Consider the following 23,533-nt stretch of genomic DNA (forward strand, 5'->3'; position numbering starts at 1 on the left):
TTATATTAAGTGATGTTCTAGATCTTAATTTGGTCTACCTAGTATCTGTTTACCGTAGTTATTATATACTGTAAGGGTTGGAACCAGCAATGCTTTTTGGGTAACTACAGAATGTATTTAAGGAGCATAACAAAGTTAATAAATTAGTCTGATTAACTAACTCTATCTATGAGTCTTATCACTGCGGTATACAACAGTAAAACTGAAATAGATCTCAGTTGTAGAAAACAAACCTGCGCTAAATTTTATATATATATATTCATAGGTATTTCGCTTGCATATGTTATAATTTTTAATCGAATTGCAATAGCAACTATAGATTTCAAGTTAAATATCTGAGAAACGGGCAGTTTAACAGATAATTACATCCATTACAGTTTGCAGGTATATCTAATTTTAGCGATTAGCGATTATCACCAAAACATCAGTGTCTATTGGAGTGCCTATTGCATATGACTAAAAGTGTTACACTGTGCAGACGATCGGATAGAAGGATCTTTGTCTATAAATACTGTTGTTATGACAACCGCATCTACAGCGCAGTAAATCAAGAACTAGTCTTGAATTATGTTGTGTTATACTCTACTGTATGATACAGAACTTTGTCAAGCATGGATTATACTAGCAGATGAAATAAATAACGTCTGGCACATTAGCCACGATCAAACTTGAGCTACAGAATATAGAACTTGATATATCATGTAGCAAATTATTATGCGACGGTGAACAAATTTCATACTTAAAGGTACTGAAAGCATCAGCTTATAACCTGGTTTCTACTAATACGGTATCTTTAGAAATTGGAGTATGTGGATGAAATTAGTTTAAACTAATAAAATATCTTACGCGAAGTGTACTTAAAACTGCTGGAAATATTTCAAGCGTAGCAACCTACTAAGAAAGTAAAGTACTGCATATAGAAAGCGATGCATTTTACTGTAAGAAAGTTTTTATTTTGAAATCCAATTGCAGAGAATCTACAGTACTGGAGTCTTTAAACTAATTAAGTAATAGCACGGTACATTAATTGTTTTATTATCGTACACTAAACACCAGTAGTCACTAATTGAATTTTTTACCACTTACAAGTGCCTTCAAAAGTTTTTAAAACTTAATTTTGAGTCATCTTGGATTCTATCCAAGTATAAGAAATATCACCATCATTAATATCATCGATTACAGTAAATAAGCAAGTATAAATCAGTAGGACGATGAGCAAACGATCGGATAAGCAATCTAAAACACCAACCGTAGCACAAAGTGCTGCACAACCAGCAAATGATATCATCCACGGCAGATTTACTGAAGTCGATTGGTAAGTAATCAGATAACTTTAAATAAGTTTGCTTGAATAAAATAATCTGTGTCTGAGCCTATGATGAAAATACAGTATAATTATAGTAAATGTACTATACTCGTGCATTATAATCAGTTCATAAGTATAACAACATTTCAAAATGGATAATATTGATCGCATTGCGCCGCATGGAGGCTAATCTTAAATTTATTTACCTTTTACAGGAATAATCTCATAGAACTAGAGTCAGGCACAGAATTCGCCTTAGATATTGTAGATGAAATAATTGATGGCGCTTTAAGTATAATTTATGAAAATTACTTACAAAAACAAGTAGTACCTTACGTTATGGACAATGTTAAAGCCGAAATTATGGATGTAGTCCAGGTAAGACAGTCTCTACAGATTTACGTTATTTTAAGGAAATTAACTTAAAGTGTAAGTTAACGAACTTTTTGGGCTATTGCTATATAGTGTCAGTTTTTAGCGCGAGATGATGGAGAAGACAGGCCTGAATTTGATCGGAGTTGGTTGGAAGATGAAGGTAACTTAAATAAGTCTAAATTTAACATACAAGTACAATAACAAGAAGAAAGTACAGTGAATGTGTACTTAAATTATCTGCATAAAAATATCAATACAAAATAAGATGGTACCTTCCTTAGCTAATTTTTCAATGTAAATTTCTTTTACGAATAGAACCTCTTGCTAGTACCGTAGATTCGTGGGCTCAGGGCTCAGTACCTTCGAAACAACCAATTATCGAAAGTCCTATACCAACGGAAGTTGGAACAAGTGCAACTGAAGTTACGGATACTGAGAGGTTTGCTGTGAGCCTGTAATAACTGAACTCGATCAGTCTCTCGTTAGCTCAGTACAAGTATATCTTTTACTGTATAGTATCGAAGTGTTGTCTACGGTTACACCACATGAAGAAGTGGAAAGTGTAGTTGTTAAGGAAGATATTGAAGTAAAAAAGATTAAAGTAAAACCTGAAAAAGTAAGAAATTACAATATTACGTTACAGAGTAAACTAATAAATCTTTCTATTAATTGATTAATTTTGACTTTGACAATTTGATTTTAAGCCAAAAGAGAAAAAAAAGTTAAAAGTTAGACGATATCGTGGCAAAGTGCCTACTTGGAAGACTATAGAACCAAAACCTGGCGTCGATCTTCTAGAAGGCGACGACGATAGTGACATTAACACTAAACGAAGCGGCACATTTGAGCCAAGACCAGCAATTTTAAAGGTTTGCCGTTTAAAGGCGCATTCGAAATACACGTAGAGTAGATAATTTGAACAACTGCTGCTATACATTGCTCTTAAATTTAGTATCAGTTCTGATTGATTTCTTAATTTTTCTAAAGTTATTGGTAATGTAATGTTATAGCATGTTGATTGCATTTACTCCAGAAAGAAAATATTAGCGACATTTCATATCCATTAATATCCAACATCTTCACGATTAATAGGTACAACAAGGCCGGCCGCCTGGTATGAAGGACGTGACTTACGATGAAAAAGGGAATGTAATCCATGTTGTTAAATTAACTGTTGATACTTTGCCTACTCATAGGTAAGTCATCGTCATATTAAATATTCTGGATAATTCTACTTTTCGGCATTAGCCAATTACCTCATCGTTATTCAAGTAATACTGACATTATCACACAATTCTACTTTCGGCATTAGTCAATTGCTTCATCGTTATTCAAGTAATGCTGGCATTATATCACTTTATAACCTTTATTTCGTGTTAATTATACTTCAGAATTGGACCAAAATATAAGATTATCGATCCAAGCCATGAAATTGAAGCAGCGGCTCGTATGAAAGCATTAAGAATGGGAAAAGTTGGTAATGTAAGAAAAGAGGCTCATCAAATCAAGCAGTTAGCACGCACTGGAGCTGTCACTTCTAAATTAGCTGTCGATAGCATCGTTCATGCGAGAGTCGCTAAAGAAAAAGCACTAGAACTTGAAAAAGACAGGGAACGTACTTCTTCACCGATAGATCCGGATAAATTAGCCTTACAGTCTTCGGAAAAAATGCAAAATATAACAGCTCTGCCATTATCACTGGTTAGTACTGTACTGCACTAACAGTTCTCGCACAATACTTTAAGAGCCAATTCTTAATTTGTATTTGCTATTGCCGCAGGTCGATACTATGGAACTATCACCAGGAGTAGTAATAAAAGATGGAGATCGTATTAAAAGAGGACTTCGGCAGGTAAAATTTCAGTATAGCATTAGTAAGATATTAAGTAAATGAGCAACGATCTATTGTAATAGGAACATAATATTTAAAAGTTGTTATGCAGCAGTAACAGTTTCTGATTGTTTCTTTCATATTAGACTCATCGTAAAACAAATATGTCAGCTACCTCGCAGCATTCTATCAAGAACAAGGTGGATTTTAAGAATGATTATATTATCAGAACAACACCAGTGATTAAGCCGTTAAGCTCAACGCCACCGTTAACCCCGATTAATGCTACATCAACTTATCAAGATAACTGATAAATATCGCACAAAGTTGTTAATGTTCTTAACTAAGATTATCTACTGTGAATCATTTGTATACAAAATACATTGACATTCTCGACGGTAATCTTTCCAACAAATCATGTATGAAATTAAATTAAAATCTTTTTGCTATAACTCAATTTCGACTGGCAATTGCAATGGAAAGAGAGATTTCAGTATGAAATTGAAACGTTACATGTTGCATTGTACCAACCAATTTAAATTATAAAATGTGAATGTACATTCAAATTAATAAGTCAATCTATAACCTCTATTTCTTACTTAGATTGATTAAATTAATGTCATAAAATGTTTAACTCATTATGTATAACCTGAGTAATTTGAAATAAATGATAACCATATTTATTCGGGCTACTATTATCCGTAGGCAAGTCTGAATAATGCAGCGTGAAAATTTCTTTTTTAATTTCTAAGTACGACAACTGCTGCAGCGATAAATACTATGCCAGATTGCAAGTATAATATCAATAATTTTCAATCTGTATCGAGTTTGAGTTAAAATTTAACAGCAAATTGTGAAAGATATTTCATTTCTGGATAGTCTACAGTATAAAAATATTTTGATTTACAAGATGTTCTCGTAAATATATGAAAAATAGGAAGAGCAATACCGGATTTGTTAGGGGTAACTGCCATATGGGTATTTATTCTAATCAAGCCTTATTTAACATGGCGTAACAGATTATATATATTATGAGCGTTAAAATACTTTATACTACAACTGATTATGAAGATAAATGACTACAAGATGCCAGATGATAATCTTAAAATTTTAAATCACTACAGTTATTCATATACAAGTAACAGATACAAGCTAAACTATAATCTCTGTAATAAATCAATCAAGATTTAAAATTTTAAGTTAAGGATTTATTGGCTAATTAAAAGAGATAGTCGTATTTCATTAATCAATAGATTTTGTAGCATTAGCATTTAAATAGCTTATTTGATCGTATAAAATCGAAGATCATTTTTACAAGATTTTTACAGTTTAAGCGACTCATCAAGAGAAGAATATCTTAATTTGTGTGTGAGCGCTAAATCGGCTAGATTATATACCATACTTAATATCTAGTTATTCTCTTCAAGCCATTAAAATATTCTGTAACATGATATCGGTAAATAAAATATCTCTTAAAATTTTATAGGAATATGAAGACAAACGAATAATCCCGTATCATGTATAGTTAACGAAAATAAACCATCTTTAGAGTAAACTATTGATACTTTAAAATATGAGCAATGATATCGAATACTAGCTTAAAAGAACATGGTATTGGTAACATAACTTTCGTTAAAAAGGAAATTAATATACTTATTGAATGATAGCTTTACGAATATACACAGTGAAATAGGGCCTTCTCGAAAATGTTAGACCACAAGATACAAATAGGAATTACATTTTGGTGAGAGATTGTAGAAAAAAAATGTATCTAAGAGTTGTTCTAAATTATTTTAAAATCAGAAAGGCCCTCCACAGCTTAGACGGCTATTTTACTTTTTTAACATCCAGGTCTGGATATAAATAGAAGTATTAAATTAATTATAGTTATGTTAATGACTTAATAACAATTTCTATTAATCTTCCTTGATATAAACTTTTGGTCTTGAAAAAATCTTGATAGCTTCATCAATTTCGGCTAGTTTACGTTCGACTTGAGTCTTTCGGTTCATAGCTGTATATGAATCGCACCGTAACGGCATCTTTGCTAATTTCATAGCTAACTCTCTTTGATCTAGTGCAGGGAATACATTTAATAGTTAAAATTCAAATTAGAATTGAAGTTTAATTTATTTTAGAAAACTGTATATACTTTCAAATAGGGCTGCGAGTGTTTCCCTTCTTTCTGCATCAGGCATTAATGTATGACCGGGTGGCATATTAGGGTCCGGTATTGAGGCCAACCGCCTTTCTTCGTCTCGCCTCCACTGCTCTTGACGCTTTGTTAGACTAAAATGAATGTAGAAATTAAAGAATTAGAAATTAATTTATACTATGAAAACGATTAATTTTAAATTTTCTGTAACAGCAAATAAACTAACTATTTCGGTATTTTTCCTTTAGGATGACTTTTTTCATCTTGATTTTTCTTATCTAAATGTTCTTTGACGGACTCTGTAGAGGGAGATTTTCGCACCTTGGTATTGATTGCTTCACGAACGTTACGATTTAAGTAGTTTATATCTTTTCGCACTTGTTGAAACTATAGCAAAATCAAATATCAAAGTATCAGCATTAGAAACGTCAAGATTTTCGATATGAACTGAATTCTACACAGAGGATAGTATACCTGTTTATTACATTCTTTAGCCTTTGGAACTGATAATTTAGTTGCATTAACTACTAATGGGCCTATTGTACTTTGTGAACGATTTTCTTTCAAATGTGAAGGGATTCCTTTGCCTGAGTGAGAGCGTAAAAATGTTGCCGAAGTAGACCTTGGAGCTGGTGGAGGATCCTACAATATTGTATTTTTATTGAGTGCAAATGTTCGCTGTTAAATGCTGCTTTTAAACTATAATCGTTAGGCATTTATCAATGTAATACTATTTCAGAACTATCATATCCATATGGTGTAGAATTAAGATTATCGATCTTCTGAATAAATAAAAGTCTTAAGCGTAAATCGGTGTAATAGTATTAATGATCGAGTATGGCTAGATCAATAATTTTAAATACTTCCATTATTCGTATATGTTTATAAAACCAACAACTAAATATTTAAGATTTTGAATTAAAATTGTACTGTATTCTACCTGAATAATTTTAGCAACTTTTGAAGTCGCAGTAGCAACAAATCGTTCCATTTTATACATGGGTTTAGTAGGTCGATTTTCTTCGTTTTGTTTTCTTTCCTGATTTGTCTTTTGTGTTTGTTTTATTCGACGCATGTTCTCCAACATAAAGTTTTTTGTCGTTTTACCTAGAATGCAATCGGATGAGAATTATGCTGATAGTTGTATCGTAATAGAAATCGACCAATTATCGAATATGAATATACGCAAACTTCTGAGTTTAAATTTTTACAGATTCTTTTTTCTTGAAAATATTTGCGTACATTTGTGATTGAAATTATCAAGATTCATTTGGATTTGAAATTATTGCAAGATTATTAACGTATGAATTTGTCATTGGTAACTGTATAATAATGTTGATAACTCAAGACTAATATTTACCTTCTGGATAATTTAACGTTACAAACTACTGGTACTAATTTTAGTTATTACCATCATGGTGATACTCAGTAGACTTTTTTCGTTACATACACGTATGTATTAGAATTTTATTTAATTTAATTGCTAATGAAAGTTTTAATGAAGTGCTTTTGATTTCCATCGTACAAAAACAATCTTGTTGAAAATTGAAAGTAGTGATATTCCCTTGATAACTCTACATATAATAATAAATAGACTATTTTTTTAAATTGCTACCACCTACGTGAGATTTTTAAATGAGTTATAATGCATGGACAGCCTTGTTAGAGTCTGATAGTATAAGATACTTTAGATGTGTGACAAAAATATCATGGACTTTTTAGTAAGTAGATTTTATAGGCTACCTGTCATAACTTGTAGTAATGTAATACTTGGTAATACTTTAAATTAATGCTATTACGGTACATGCTTAGTTTAATATCTGAACAGATAATCACATATATGGGCTACTGAAATTTTATCCTTCTAATTGGACGAGCAATTGCTACAACAGTAAATACTATAATATGGATTACGAAATTACAAGCAATTTAATTGTCCATGACTATCGTATTCTTTCTAACAGTCTAAAAATTTGAGGAATATCTTACCTTTACCAGGCACATATGGAGTATCAGAAAATAAAACTCCCACCGTGCCTGTGTGAGAATGAGCGATTCGTACAGCATCACCACGTAATCGTGGATTAGGACCTGCGGATAAAGGTCGTGATGTTGGGCGAGCACTATCCGGATCAGGAGGAATAGTCCAACGAGGTTCTCTCGATGTAGCCATCTTTATGCAATTGCGATATGGTAATGCCCAACTTTATTATGCTCCGCAATGATAGAATGATTCCAAAATAATTTATCAGTTAATTACGATGCTCAAGCGTAAGTTAAACTCTGAATCCAATAATTCTATTGCACGTTTATTACATTTTACTTTGAATGATAATAAAAGGAATACTTTTCTGGCGATTATTACTTGAATAGTTTCCAGTTAATACGAGTTGATGATAACTCGTAGCTGATGATTTGCTTCTGAGTAATGTAGTAGAATAACTGTACAGGCACAGAAAATAGACTTTAATCGACTACTAATAAACTCGTTAAAGTATAATGTCTAATACAGACTGACTAGTGATATCGCGATCACTGCTATCGCACTCTTATTTTACTATAACAGTATCGTATAATGTATACTACGATCGCCTAACTTATAGTTAATTTGTATACCTTACTTTGATTGTCCGAGTATCTATACTGAAATAATATTTTCTAACAGCTGCTATTGCTACGAGCATAACGGTAATATTATGATACATTATTATCCCATAATAATAGCTATAATATTAACCTCGATTAATTAAGAAGAAAAAATTTAATGGAATAGAAATAAGAATTTAAATTTTTGCGTCTGCGTAAACCAAAACATTCTTTTGTTGGAAACCTGAATAAATTTATGTCCAGTAATATTATGCACCTACAACGAACCATGCGCGGGATACTGTCATTTACTATTTTTGGAAAGCCGTATCAATTACTAGTAGAGTAACATTTCCCAGTGCGTGTATGTTCATTTACTATAGAATATGCATCCTCGATTAAAGTATGCAACACCTCCCGGAATGTAGTATTTCTTGCCTCTAGGAGAATACACAGTACAGGAGATATGGTTCCATATGAATTAGCATAAAAGTTGATTATTATAGTGTAATAGGTTACAGGAGTCAGCGAGTTATAGCTTCTATACTTGAAAGGCTGACATCAAAAATATTCGGTAACCATGGTGACATTACTGACATGCCCCCCCCCCCATTTATATCAACTATGAGCGCATATTAGGTTAGCTAGCATTCTACGATGCAGCATACTAAAAAATTCATTTAAAAATACTTATAGATGCAATTCTAAATTTAAATAATTATCCATTTATTTGCCTACCTTTCGTATATTATTAAGGTATCCTCTTCAAATTCTAATCCAACTTTAGTAAGACTCCTATACTGTATTTGTAGCATATAGTTATAGTATGTCAACTTTCTTAGACAGTTCGTCATAGATGTTACCCATAAAATTGAGCGATAAGTAGTTTCTATTAATATTGATTATATGACTAAGTAGCTACCATAACACCTAATATGCGGTGAAGTAATTATGTACAGAGGAATTAGGATATACCGCACTCGAAGACTAAGTTTTATACGCTGTTTGATCAAATAGTTAATAATTACATTATCACTTCATTACAGATCATAAAATTGGAATCTTTCTATTACTTTAATCTCGCTGATCTTCAAACTGTTTTACTATGCGAATCCTTACAGTTGATTGACAGGAATGATATCATGTTCTCCTATCGGCTTATATTAATACTTACAGTAACTAACATCAAATCATAAAACTGTAATTTACTCCTTCTAATGCTTTAATCTCGCAGATTTTGAACTTATTTTACTTTCAGTCCTATGTTTTCCTTTAAAAGCCCTTAACGTATCCTTTTACAATATATTTTACATTGCAGTCGATTGATAGGAATGATATGATGCTCACCTATCGGCTTGCAATAATTAGGATTGTTTAGACCAAGATGATCACTTAAATATAAAGCCTGATTTATTTCTATTTCATGCAAAGTTGATCACGTTAGGGGAACTAACCACACAGTCTGCATCGGTTTCATTCGAAAGTATTACAACATGACAATTATTACATCTTTATATAATCACTGCTCATTTTAGTAATCCATCTTCATTTTCTATTTGGTAGCAACTGGCATTATCATTTTAGTAAATACTGTATTAAAGAGCTATATCTGAAAGGATATTATTAATATAGACATCACGCAATAATTCTCTATGATTTAACAAATAATTACCCGTATTAAGAGAATTGATAAAAGTATATTAATTTTAAATTAAGGTATTAAGCTATCGTGATATCATATTTTTAATAGCAACTTACGGCCTACGGAAATAAATTATATAACAACAAGGAAGCATAAATTATAAGATTTCTCTTTAAATCCTTTATTTTACTGCTTTAGAGATTTAACATATCGTAGATGGTATAATATTCAATAACTGTATGAGTTAAGATTCTTTCCATTCCTATAGTGAAGTTATACAGTAATATAGCATTTTATGAATTATAATTCATGCAGTTGAAGATCTGTCACAAAACAGCTTTGCAACAAGATAACGTAATCTACGATCAATAAGTCAATTCCTTGAACTACGTATCAAGGAACGATATCTGCACTATCACGAGCACTTTTGCTCTACTAGCAGACTACACAAAGACTTAAACGCCTCGTATTTTACGTTAAACACTAAGTTGGACAATTCTTCTTTATTTCACGATATACAGCATTTATATACTATTCCTCAATAGTTCATGAGTCATAGTTAATACAATTAACATTAGAATCATTTACTGAATTAGATATTAATTTTAGCTACTGCTCTCTTAATGCAGACAACAGTATTTACGAACATAGACATGTAATAACTAATACAGAATAGTCAGATTACGATATGTCCTATCACGGAACATTTCCATGATAATTTACAGTCTATCATAAGTAAATTACAATCACAATGATTCGAACTGTAAGCAGATGATTTGCATTCCCTATTATAACTATTATAATTTCAGTATGTGTATAAGTGTCACTGTCATAAAAAGTCAGTGCTATATTAAAATACAGTATATCCAAATTAGAAGTTAACTAAATAAGGATAGTCTAACAGAATTATCCTAACATAGTTATTTCTACTGTAATACAGTATTTAACACTGTAACAAGATCTTATAAATGACTATCAATGAGACGATACTTATTGTAATATATATATATATATATATGCATATTGTTAGATAAGATTAATTTTAGCCAATTAATTCAATAAGAAAGAGTGAGATAGGAGAAGAAAATGTGAAGAAACGAAACTGATTAGTATTTAGGATTTATATTTGCTTTCATGCATTCAAAATGGTTAATGCTAAACTAGCTCTTGAAGTGATTGATTTGAAACTTTTTAAGATTATCGCCAACATGATTTAAGTGGATTAATGCTAGCATCATTTCTAAATTAAGACTGTACCCATGGTATCTAATAATCTATAAACTGCTTAAACTATAATTGATACCTTAGATCCATTACATTTTGGGCTATGGAAGCTCTACTTTTTGAGTACAGTGTAGACTTTTATAAGTAAAAGATTTTCCAACATCATATCAGAAAGTGCCATATGAAAGCAGTATAATTTGCAGTGCCACTAAGATTAAGACTTGCCATTTTTTGTAATGGTATAGTTATTCGATTGGCTTATAGAATGTAAATCGGTATAGCTTGATGATCGTGAAGTTATATTTTCAGGGTGTTGAACTCCTAGATAGTCATCAAAAATTTTAAAATATTAATTGATCTTTCTATCTACTAATGAAAATAATTTTTAAATTTTAGTTTTCATATGTATAACCTCTGGATCTGCCAAGTGAAGGGGAATTGATATTCTTTTTCGCTGAATTACTGCTGGTATATCGTTTCTGATTAAATTAGAAATAGAATATAGATGGAAGAGTGAGATATGAAAATAAATGGAATTATTATGCTAATGATAATCTAAATTCTAGAGTACCTATTAAGAATTGATTAATGTATCATATGAGCCTTACCGAAGAACCACAGAATCTGAAGTTGCGGTTTCGAAGCGCTTCCATAATCTATCCGAAAGCAATGATGATGAATAATACTCTTGATTCAATTTGATGTACTGTAGAAATACCTACGAATTAAAGTACTTTACCTGTTGGTCAAATATGCAGTGAAATACGAAAACAAAGACACCTTGGAAGCTTAGTAAGATTGTAAACAAATAACGTGGAATAGGATGTCTGAGTTGAACAAAGAAGATAAAAATCCAACAAATTCCAAGTAAAGGTAATAGCGCAAATGCTCGACGAAGATCATTCCTGGTTTTGTAAATCAAATGCAATTTCAATATTAAGATGATGTTGATTCGTATGTACAGTATTATAGAAGAGATATTACATAATTTATATTGTAAATGCGATAGGATTGTTATATAAGAAAATTGACTTACTTTAGAACTTGTCTTTTATTAAGCTCTTGATTAGAAACTTTATTAGTAAAGTTAGATTTTTTATGGATAATATAAATGAGTATGCAAAAGATGACGACGTTGATCTAGTAATAATGAGATTATCATTAGAAAATGCAACTTTTAATTTGCAACAATATAATCATTCTAGATTTTTAATCTATTAAACAGATACTAAGGATAATACGTTATTGAACAAAAATATTAGACCCATGCATGCTTATATTACTCTAGCTTCCATATTCTAATTATAATCGTTTGTATTAGGACTAGGTATGCGTATAAAGTCAGAATCATATTGAATGTGTGTAAAGATTAAGTTGAATCACTTAGATAGCGTGTCAGTTATAATATTTTACAACTTGAAAGCAATTAAATTTCATGATTAATTAAACTTAGTAATCGCTATGACTTACTGTAACAACAAATGCCATTGGACCCAAGAAGAACCAGATAAAATTACTTGTTAGGAAGCAACTAAAAAAATTGAAGATATCAGTACCAACCATTCCATATTAGCCAGAATGATAAATACAGAATAAAAGTGTCCGTAAATGCTAATTCTATTCTACTTGTTACTTACGCATCGACACCACCATAAGCATGTGGTGCAACACCAGCAGTTATGCCAACAATAACAGCAGGAACAACTATAAAATAGAAAACAATAATCATATTTTGCTCCAGCATATGACTATTGGTAAATTATTATAATCTCCAATAGAGAGTAACTATTACTTTAAACGTCTCCGTTAAAACTATCATTAGTTCTAGTATACATACTCCATCCAATAACGGTGTAAATAACTATCCACAAACGCCCACTCTTGATAAATATAGTTACCAATAAACGATATAAATGAACACCTTCCGCTAGCTGCCAAGTGAAAACTGCAGTGAATAGGTAATGTAGAATTACAGCAATAGCTGTGCAAGCAACCTAAAAAAAAATCGTTTTATTATTAGTAAACGGAGGCGGTTAGTAACAATAATAAGCGATTATCATTTATATATATGGCAGTTAAACAATTATAGAGATTATATCTTACATATAGATTAAAGCTATCACATTACTTTGTCAATTAGATATTTTAATAGCAACTTACATTATTAGCAACGTATCTCCTATCGGCGCCAAATAGGAAAATTACATTGGAGGAGATGACTGCAGCAATGAGATTGCCATGGATATACCATTTCCTTGTTCTAGGCAATCTAAATGATTAATTTAAAGTTTTAAAAATGTCAATGTAATTCCTAAAAGTCTGCCCTTGGTCTTACTCTACTGAATATTAATCGATTAAACATTAAAGCTATTGTTCGATTAGAAGTGTACACAATTACGGATAAAATTTGAATTACGCAGAATGATCGTATGGATGCATTGCAAATTCATTTTTACAATTTAATTTTCTATGTACCTTAAGAAGATCAGACATGCCACCAACAACACCAAGCATACAGTGGAAAAGGATAATCCTACGATAGTGATGATGGACAAAATTGGAGCGTGAACATCAATTGGTTGACTAGGAGGAAAGCTGGTATTGGTAATATTGGTATTATTGCCGATATATGTGATATTTTCGGTTGGTGCTACAGTCTGTTAGATTATATTAAGAAATAGTAAATAAAAGACAGGATTCATATGCTTGATATGGTTATCTGATTTTAATCCGTAAATATTCGTACCAGATTTTTAAAAGTCTGGCTTATATAGTATATTAATAATAATGATTATTTTACAGCTATCATGATGGTATATATGGACACTTACATTTGAGCCAATACCGATAACATCAATACCTAAAACATTATATAAAATCGTATCATTGAGGAAGGCTGGTGGAACAACTGCGCCGACTACAACGCAGTTATAATTTATATTTTGGATTATTTCGTTATAGACAGAGGATGTATCATAGTTGACGTTGGTGAATTCTTCTTGACTGCCTAATCTTTGGTTAACAAAGCTTGGGCTTTTCAAATTGCTTGCTAACTGGTAGAATAAAATGCGCAAATGGCGCCTTTGCACTTCCTTTGCATTCAAGCAATAGAATAAACGAAATAGATTCAAATTTGAGATTCGAGCGTAGTTATGATATATACGTATAGAGGGAACAAACTGTTGAAATTGTATCTATAACAAATCTAATTGTTGGCAGGAAAGATTACAACTAGTATTTTTTGATATTTATAATGTAAATCAATGCTAATTTTTATTAGTTTTTAATTTTTTATGAAAATAAATATCCCGAGATGGTTGAAAGACAAGCAGTATCGTTCATTCTTAAAATGAATGCTATAAAATAATTTACTTACATCGATTCGGCATTCAGAATTTCCATTCAAGGTATTTATGATTAAAGCATTAGCAGTATTTAGTAGACACTAAATGCAAAATAAAAGTATTATAAGACGTTAATACGGAAATTCGATCTAGTTATAATGTTACAGTAATATTTTTCAGTCCGCTAACGTAAAAAGTAAAGTAATTACAAACTATCTTTCAATTGGCTATGACTTCATATTGGTAATGTTTTTATTTACAAGTTTTCTTAGTACTACGTCAACTCTTTCATTCTGTACTTGCATCAACTTTTATGAGACTGCTATTGCCATGTCATGATTTCTTACCGCAGTTACATTCATATAGGCTGCATAGGTTGCATCTGAAAGTTGCCTTCGCTTCTGTATATTGAATATTTGGCCTAGAACTGAAATTGGGCGCGGTCTGTTAGGTACTACATCCCATTTCTCGTACAAAAATGAGGCCAATTGATTTAGATAAGCCAACGTATAATTTTTGGCAAATTTTCGGCTCAACTGGAGTAAAAAGATATTTATGGAAATCAATGGAATTGTACATGAATAAATGTGCTGTACAGAAGGCACCGAATGATACTCGTCGCTAAAGAACAGAATACTAATAACTTTAGCATACCCTTTCTTGAATTGAGTTAATATGAATAGATTGGCAAGCACATCGATCGACATTTTCCCAATTTGAAAATATCCCATCGCTATCTTTCTTACATGTCCTTGTTAAATTGCCTACCACTGGATGAGGTGAAAAGGTGGTCTTACATTTGGATAATTTAGCGACTCCACCGCTTGGTGTACTTGGCCAGATAACGCTGTCTTCTTGAATTGATTTACATGGCGAAGCTTCTATTAACGGTTTGAAAAGCATTACAGAAGTAAGAAACAAGTCGAAATATTTATATCTACACAAATATTGGCATAGTGAATCGGCTTTTGGTAAGTAAACGTATAAATTTCTACTAGTTAGTATGAATTTTAAATTGACAAAAGCAGTGATAGAGCTTATGAATTTACCAGGAAGCAATTAAATGCGCAAACAGACTTTCTTATAGTTCGGATAAAGGCGTTAATTATTCTTCTAATACTAAAAAGATTTGTTATACAAACTTACCGTAGCCGGGTGGGCAGCTGTTGGTATTACTACTTCCATCTTGACAACAAACAGCTTTTCTACCTCCGAGTTTACTAGTAGCATCATTAACCATCATGGCTACAGTCGCCGCATCCTGAAGAATAACAATTAGTTACGGTACAGTTTAATTTAGTTTGCACCTTAGCGGAGTCTATTCCAGTAAATCTGGGGAAAATTTCGAGTAAAGAATTTATTAATCGATATTCTTACCGAAGAATTACAGGTATTCGTTGCTGGAATCACATTTCCTATCTCAATGATGCACTAGTTGAAAAGTAAAAGTAAATTGGTAAGTGAATTAAAGAAGTCACCCTATTTCAGTAAAACTGCAGCGATTTAAATATGAATAAGTTGATAAGTATAATGATGGAGACAAGGAGTGTTTTAAATTTGATAGCATAGCTATCAACTATGCTTAAATATCGCAATTGATATCCTGCAGATATAATTTAAGCATAGTTATAACTCCTCTTTGAGAAGGCTATCCTTGGTTACTTCTGTAATTAGTAGAACTTGATACAGGTTAGCGGCTAAGTAACGGATTAAAATCTAAGATAGTAACAGCTCAGAATTTCTGTAATCGTATGGAATTCCAAATCTCTAAAGTGTAGTTTCTTCAAGTCAGTTATGTGTAATCTTACTTTTCGTACTTATCTTTAATTTTACCAGTGTTTATATCTAGTTTTATTTTAAGTATGATTATGTTGCATCTGTAATAGAACTTAATCTAAGTCTGTTCAGTATATTAATGCGACTGATACTCTTAGAATACATGTAGAAATATAAGTAGTCGGCAAGTGGTTTAGACTACTTTAATCTATCGATCGTAAAGGCATATACCTTGGTAATTTATGATTCTGGTTTTGTATCGAAATCAAATTAATATTAATTTAGACATACTACTGATACTGAAAAGGAAAGTCAAAATAAATTTTTCTTTGCCAGTTATCATGATCTGGCGCCTTAATATTATTTTGAATATCAATTATATGCTTACGCTAGCTATATTATCGGATGACTTTTGATTGACTGCCCCGCTTGCAGCTAGGCTTTGTAGTCCATATTTCAATGCTTGAATAGCATCATCGTAAGACAATTTTGGACCATTTATTTTTGGTTTTAAAAGACCGAAAAGCCTGACTTTGGAGTTTAATGTTCTTAAATGGTTGAGTAGGTCAGCAATTTGAGTGGCATTAGTCGCTCCACTTCTTAATTTCTAGTGCAAATTTAGTAATCAAACTAGAGTTAACATATCGTATATCAATATATAAATCTTATTTTATAATAAATCGCATTTTATTTATTTTCGCTGTAATACCAAATAACTTAGGATATAGAGGAAAAAATTAGGCGCTTTAAAAACTCGAGGCATTAATATGGCTTACCTCCAAATCAGTTTTGACTGCGGTAATCGGTATAGACTGGCATTTGCACAAATCAAGTTCGCTGTGGACGAAAACGCAGCCTGGTTTGCATCGAATTGATACAGATCCGGTGTATTCTAATAGATCAAGAATGATAAGGATAAGATATTATACTTCAATAACAGTGTGTATGTATGCACCGTGAACATAGCTAAGTAATATTAATATCGATTTACTTTATGTATACATTTAATTGCGTATATAGCCTACTATCTGTCACTGTGTAATACATACCAGCTGAATTTGAAGAAAAATTTTGCAGAGATCTACAAGATTTCGTAAGGGTTTTGGGGGTAGTTAATGGCCTAATAGCTACATATCTAAAGCTTACTCCAGCTATTACTTCTTGGCAAATGGTTGGTGCTGTTTGAAGAGAAATCATAGCATTGTAACTATCCAAACAATTTTTAATCTATAGATTATATCTATAAGAACTTATGTATTATAGTGTAGACTAGATTGTATACTAATTTGCAATATGAACAGAAATGAAATAGTAATTAGTTGTTTTATTTCTGGGATAAGAAAAGCGAAGTATAATATAAAAAGCGTAAAGTGGTTTACACATCCTATTACATAGAGTGGTATATTTTTTATAAAATGGTTGCTCTTAGGGATCAGCAGGTAATTTAATACTTTTAAATGACTAAAGTTGATTATATCAGCACTAGGTTAGCAAGATAATTTAGAAACAGATCTAAATGAATCGTGAGTAACTCTTCATATTACATTATTCAATGTAATGCAAGTGCACGTACAGTATTTACCGTGCAGTTATAGATCAACTTTAAAGCTACTTAATTCTACTTATATTATCATATTATTGATTTGACATCAGTAATATCTCTACAGTGTAGTGGTGCAACAAAGGTATGCTCAATTCTCCACATCTAATATCGGTATTGAATAGATTATGACATCACAAAGTGGGCAATTCACTATGGCAAGATTATAATATTATTAATAAATTATTGTCGGTATTTTTGTAAACGTTAAAAATAATAACTGGTGGATTTAATGTATCTTATTAAATTTTTTAGTAAGGGATAGTATCTTTATAATTTCTGCGGTATAGAACATAACATGCTTGCTACGGTGTTACCTTACCCATAGGCTAGTTTAATAGTGCAGTAATAGCTAATATGGAAAATATTCATATTTGTAATGCTACGCTAGGTAAGATAAGTAATGCCTTAACGTGGATATTATTTGTGGCAGTTTATTACATATTTGATATTGATTATTATTATGTATAGATAGTAGTAAGATGATTCAGGTTCTAACTAATGATTGTTGAACTAAACAATATGCATGCTTAGATTAAGACTAAGTATCAGTAAGAGATTAAAAATATTTACTGATAGAAAAGCTATGTGAGGGATATCTTAGTTCGAGATGTCTGTTTAGATAAGGTATAATAATAATAATGTTGTTGTTTACAAATTAGACGGTTCCTACATAAACGGGTATATTTAAGTTGAATTCTGTAGTGAAAAGTTGTAGATGCATCTATGCTAACGAAAGTTCTATCTTTACTGTACTTTGCTGTTTGTGTTTAAGGTTTAGTAAAAGGTAGTTACTTATAGACTATTGCTGTACGTTTCCTTGTCGTAGAATTTAAATTGTGACTATGCTGCATACCTAAGCATGTGTGTACTTATTCGCTTAAGTCTAAAGTGTATTTCTACAACAGCCCTATGAATAGATAGTTGCGTTGAATATTCAGGATAAATAAGATGATGTTAATTATTATTGGTCAATTTAATAAAGTTATTAAATAACTGCTGATCGATTTAAGGACATCTTATTATAAATAGTTATGATATTCGTAACTTCCTAAACAAGTAGATAATTAAGATTCTAGGATTTGATATAGAACAGTGATTGTTATGTTAATGAACTATGCACAACATTATTATTAAACGTACTTCATGTTTACTGCAATTATGAATGATGGCTAAACAATTCGTGATGACGTGATATAGTCGCGATATTTATTGATATGGGCTATTGTTGAATATAATATATCAATTAAGCCTACTCTATTCAGCTATTATATCCGAAAGAACTGTTTAGGTCAACATCATAATATGTTATTATCATACTTTATCGACAAGACGATTATAACTAATCTACGCGTATTTCATCCTGATGCACAGGATAAATACGTAGAGGTTAGGCTAATTTTTAAAAAGAATACTGATAATACTAGGACTATTCATTGATCGTAAAATTTCCCATGGATTGTGTATATTAATTAATTCAATTGAATACAGCGACGAATAATGGAATTAGCGATATTGATCTTAGGTAAACGAATATTATTATCTTTGTAGTGTCCCTCCTATCTAAAAAATTCATCATTAGCGGACTCTACTAGGAGATATTATATCATGATCCATAAATTACCGAAGTAAGCCAAGTCATTATCCTATCCTTTGCACTAAGAATGAATTTACAATCTAAACTATCAGCTCACAAAGTTATGACCGTTGACTTTCATTTAATCAAGTATTAGTCGAACATTTAGTAGATTAGAACATGTTTAGACTTCAAGAGTTGAGAATTTCTTTCTCCGTACTTTGATCAAAGCAGCTGATATTAATTTAGGCTTTGTGTAACGGATGGGTAAAGAAACGATGCTGCTTATTTTAAATAATTCACAACCACCTAAGATTTTTGCATTCCAGTAAGGTTTCATAATTAGAATATAACGTCATAGTCAATTCGTATTATAGCCACCCAACATCAAATCGACTGTAATCGATGGTGTAGCTTTCATTATTAATCAGAATGAAAATTAAATCTTTATGTTTGCAAGAAAAATATAATCAAAGAGCGCAGATTAACTTTCCTTCTTAGATTAATGTGGGTTAATTAGGTTAACCAAGGCTGAAATTTCTTTGCTACCAATAACAAATTTCAACACTATATCTAGATTAATCCTCATTAAACATTTAAATTGACTGTAAAATATTGAAAAATAGAATAATCCTACATCATCATACAGTAGTAATGCCTGTAACTATTGTCGATGTGGAACGAGATTAAATTGAATTTCTTTAGCATGAATATCTTCTACTTCTTCATTTAAATCCTTCATGGCTACCATTACAATCGGCATGTATAGATAGAACGTGAACAATGTCGATTTCTATTAACTAATTAGATAAAGTAGCTTGTTTATGGTATCAAAGCGGTTATAATTTCATAAATTATAAAATTGAATAGTTCTCTTGTAGTTAATTCAATAGGAACAAGAACGAGAATATTTTTAGGTCTGTCGGTTCTTTGTTGCTAATATTTAATTTTATTAATAGCCTTAACGTAAAATATCCACAACATTTTATGTCTGGGGTACCAGTAATAAATAAAAAGAAAATCAAGATCAAAGTAGGAGTTTCGTCATGATATTCAGTTTCCTGACGTGAATACTTTATTCTCACACGTCATTGCCTGAGGGTAAAAGCTGTTGTGACGATAGCCTGAGCATACTTTAGTAGGTAACAATCTTGTAAGATTAACTTTAAAGTTCATAAAGCTATTTTTGTTACTAGAGCATAAATGAAATGTAATTATAAAACAAAATTAATTGTCATCTGAATAAATTAAGATTTATTACACGATTAATCAGTCATTCATGATCGCAATTAATAAGCAGAGTCCTTCGATATAGTTTCTAAACTCTTATAATTTATAACGCCAATCTTTGCTATGATTGAAGTTATTAATTAGGAAATCTGATCTCTTTTTGATGACGAGATAAATTTATGAATCGTAATTATTATCACAATTTAGCATTTATATTATGAAATTTATCTATATTTCAAATAGTTTATATGAAGCTGAAATATTTTATTAATATGCTTAATTAATCTGTCGTTGTTACTAGTCTATTTACACCTCATCTATCGCAGTCTGTAATTTTAAAGTTAGTTAACCAGAAACAGCCTCATTTACTATTATTATTAGGCGCTACGGTAAGCGCTATTGATCATTTAGCCTATTCTCTCGTAATTGATAGAAGGCAAATATAATTTTTTATCATATGCAACCTATAGGGAATATTGCTCTTGCACACATGATAAAAATCTGGAGTCTAGTGAGATCATAAACATTATTATTAATGAATGTTAGTGTATAAAGTCATTATGTTTTATATTCTTGATAAACGATACAGAAGAATAACTGTTAAGGTTGAGCTACATAATTTCGAGAAACTATCATTCTAAGGCTGATATCGATTATGAATCTTTGCCAAACCTAAAGCTATATTAACTATAGATAGTGAAATACTTATGCAAAATGATAAATGTTGTCAGCACATCTGCGTCCAGTTAAAGTATCTATCTGTTAATCAACTCTGAAAGGGTTGATAAAAGTTATAATTTATACTTTGGGGATTCTTTACTGTAGATATAAAGACGGCGATCGTTTGATTAGCGACCGTTAGCGAAGGTAAAAAATGTAACTCGTACTGTTAGCAAATGAAACTCCGTTTCTCATCGAGATGATTTATTAATGTTATTTAGAAGTTCACGTAAGCTTGATATTAATTACAGAAGTTGATCTATGATTCTATAGACAATATGTCGACTCATAAATAGTAGGATTATACTCGATTTAATTCGAACTTACCAGCCGTAGACACGGATAAAAAGAAAAGGAAAACCAAGATCGTCAACTTGTATGATTTGGACGTCATTTTAATTTTGATGCTTCTTGAATACCTTCCAGAATGAACGAATTAAACGAAATTATGATATTCTAATGATGCTTGAAAATAGGATATTATTTGTTGTAGTTTCGTTGTCGTTACTTAATATAAGGTAACGATAACCAGGAAGAAATGACTATCGCATAAGATCCGTATAAGACTTGAATAATTTTCAAGAATAATTTTTATTGGCTTGCTGTATTAAAATTAAAGGCCTTGATGTATAGAACAATTTTTAACTTGTTCTTAATCCTGGAAAATTAGCACAGAATGATTAAAACTTCTATGAGTATTTAATAAAATCGCCGATATCTAGATGAGTTGTAAGTTCTCAAGTTTATTTTAATCTTCTCGAGCCTGATACCGATGGTCTTAGTCGATTACGGTACGCAATAATCAAAAAAGTGAGAGCTACCCCACCCCGTACATCAACCTCAAGGTATCTATAGAATCTATTTAAAGCACAAAGTCCAAGTGATTATAATATAGAAATGCGTTCGCGACCTTGACAAGGTGAAAGCATGAAATCATTCTGTCAATAGATTGAGGTAATGATCAATCACGTGAGCTATGCCTCTTTCGAGGACCATGATTAATTAATAGCTAAATTTGGATTAATTGAACCACTGAATATTAAATAGATTAGAATTGGTTAATTGGCGTCAATATTATCTATTCAGGCTACACCTTGGATTGACATTATCTTACATACATCGTGTTATTTAAATTTAACATTTAACAATGGCGTAACTCAAATTTAAGGAAGTTCTAAAGTGTCGAATTATTCGACGTCACTAATAGGAATGTTAATGTAATTCAATTCAATCCTATCTCGAAGAGTTGATTGACCTCTAGTTATTTGGCTCGCTAGGAAAAGATAATATTAAGTTAGCGCAAGCAAAGGCTACCATAGGTAATAATTAATTGCAATAATAATTATTTTTGATATTAATCTAGGTTCTTTTATTATTTATTAGTGTTAATGGTCCAAGATGTTGTCATGGTCACATTCCTGTATTTAGACTGACTTATAATATCTGTTGCAACTGTATCGAAAGTAGCGATTTATTATCAATAAATATTTTCTGTCCCACGACGCTAATTTCACTAGAGATTGTAATAAACATATAAAATTATAGAATACGATATGTGCTTACCTTATGTAAAGATTAGACTGGCTGCAAACCTACTAGCAGTATATTTAGGGTTATTTGGAAGATACATGCTTATACGTAGATATAGTTAAGATTCTGCGCTAAATTAACAATCTTATTTCTAGTTAAACTACGTCTACCTCTGTTAGTGACATACTTGAGCTTATAGACAAACAATATCGGTTTACAACGCCAAAATTTTAACAGCAATTTACTAACTTAATAAAGCGAAAAGAAACTTGTATGTGAACTACTGGCAATGAATAGAATTGATTGCACTTTTGTCAGTAGCAAATTTAGACACGCACTATTAGTATTACTTCTAAAGATCTTACAAAGATTAAAGACGTTATCGAATTATAGTAGAATTTCTATACAAAGTAGTAGAAATTAATATTACATTAGTTGCCTTTTGTCGATGGTATATGGAATTTAGACATGTTAAGAAGTATTTACTAGTACAGTAATATAGCCAAAGCTATCGAAGATACAGATGCTGGATATAACGAACTTGGGCGCAGCATAAACTAGTTATACTTTGTCAATAGCTTATTAGCAAAATATACAGAGGAAACTAATATTCCCTCGGTTAAGGCCATGATTAAGAT

At 31.2% G+C, this 23,533-nt stretch overlaps 3 protein-coding genes across 3 annotated transcripts; 1 reads left to right on the forward strand and 2 right to left on the reverse strand.

The window, feature by feature from the left end:
- Positions 1 to 1,211: 1,211 nt before the first annotated feature.
- TRIADDRAFT_59896 (uncharacterized protein) lies at positions 1,212 to 3,823 on the forward strand (the record flags this gene model as incomplete). The annotated part of the gene is made up of 10 exons (XM_002115776.1): positions 1,212 to 1,315; positions 1,522 to 1,684; positions 1,772 to 1,841; positions 1,997 to 2,120; positions 2,198 to 2,297; positions 2,386 to 2,550; positions 2,774 to 2,877; positions 3,073 to 3,382; positions 3,462 to 3,533; positions 3,659 to 3,823. The coding sequence occupies 10 exons, from the start codon at positions 1,212 to 1,214 to the stop codon at positions 3,821 to 3,823; spliced, it is 1,377 nt and encodes a 458-aa protein (XP_002115812.1).
- Positions 3,824 to 5,428: 1,605 nt separating this feature from the next.
- On the reverse strand, positions 5,429 to 7,840 carry TRIADDRAFT_59897 (uncharacterized protein; the record flags this gene model as incomplete). The annotated part of the gene is made up of 6 exons (XM_002115917.1): positions 5,429 to 5,586; positions 5,665 to 5,801; positions 5,894 to 6,054; positions 6,142 to 6,309; positions 6,608 to 6,774; positions 7,657 to 7,840. The coding sequence occupies 6 exons, from the start codon at positions 7,838 to 7,840 to the stop codon at positions 5,429 to 5,431; spliced, it is 975 nt and encodes a 324-aa protein (XP_002115953.1).
- Positions 7,841 to 10,089: 2,249 nt separating this feature from the next.
- TRIADDRAFT_64227 (uncharacterized protein) lies at positions 10,090 to 17,436 on the reverse strand (the record flags this gene model as incomplete). Its single annotated transcript, XM_002115918.1, has 19 exons — positions 10,090 to 10,157; positions 11,532 to 11,598; positions 11,728 to 11,775; positions 11,859 to 12,024; positions 12,156 to 12,259; positions 12,590 to 12,650; positions 12,757 to 12,823; positions 12,957 to 13,113; positions 13,280 to 13,388; positions 13,595 to 13,776; positions 13,951 to 14,211; positions 14,496 to 14,564; positions 14,811 to 14,999; positions 15,118 to 15,344; positions 15,610 to 15,724; positions 15,841 to 15,894; positions 16,628 to 16,846; positions 17,016 to 17,131; positions 17,289 to 17,436. The coding sequence occupies 19 exons, from the start codon at positions 17,434 to 17,436 to the stop codon at positions 10,090 to 10,092; spliced, it is 2,427 nt and encodes an 808-aa protein (XP_002115954.1).
- Positions 17,437 to 23,533: the final 6,097 nt, after the last annotated feature.

Source organism: Trichoplax adhaerens, genomic scaffold (assembly GCF_000150275.1).
Source record: "Trichoplax adhaerens TRIADscaffold_12 genomic scaffold, whole genome shotgun sequence".
NCBI classification, from domain to species: domain Eukaryota; kingdom Metazoa; phylum Placozoa; class Uniplacotomia; order Trichoplacea; family Trichoplacidae; genus Trichoplax; species Trichoplax adhaerens.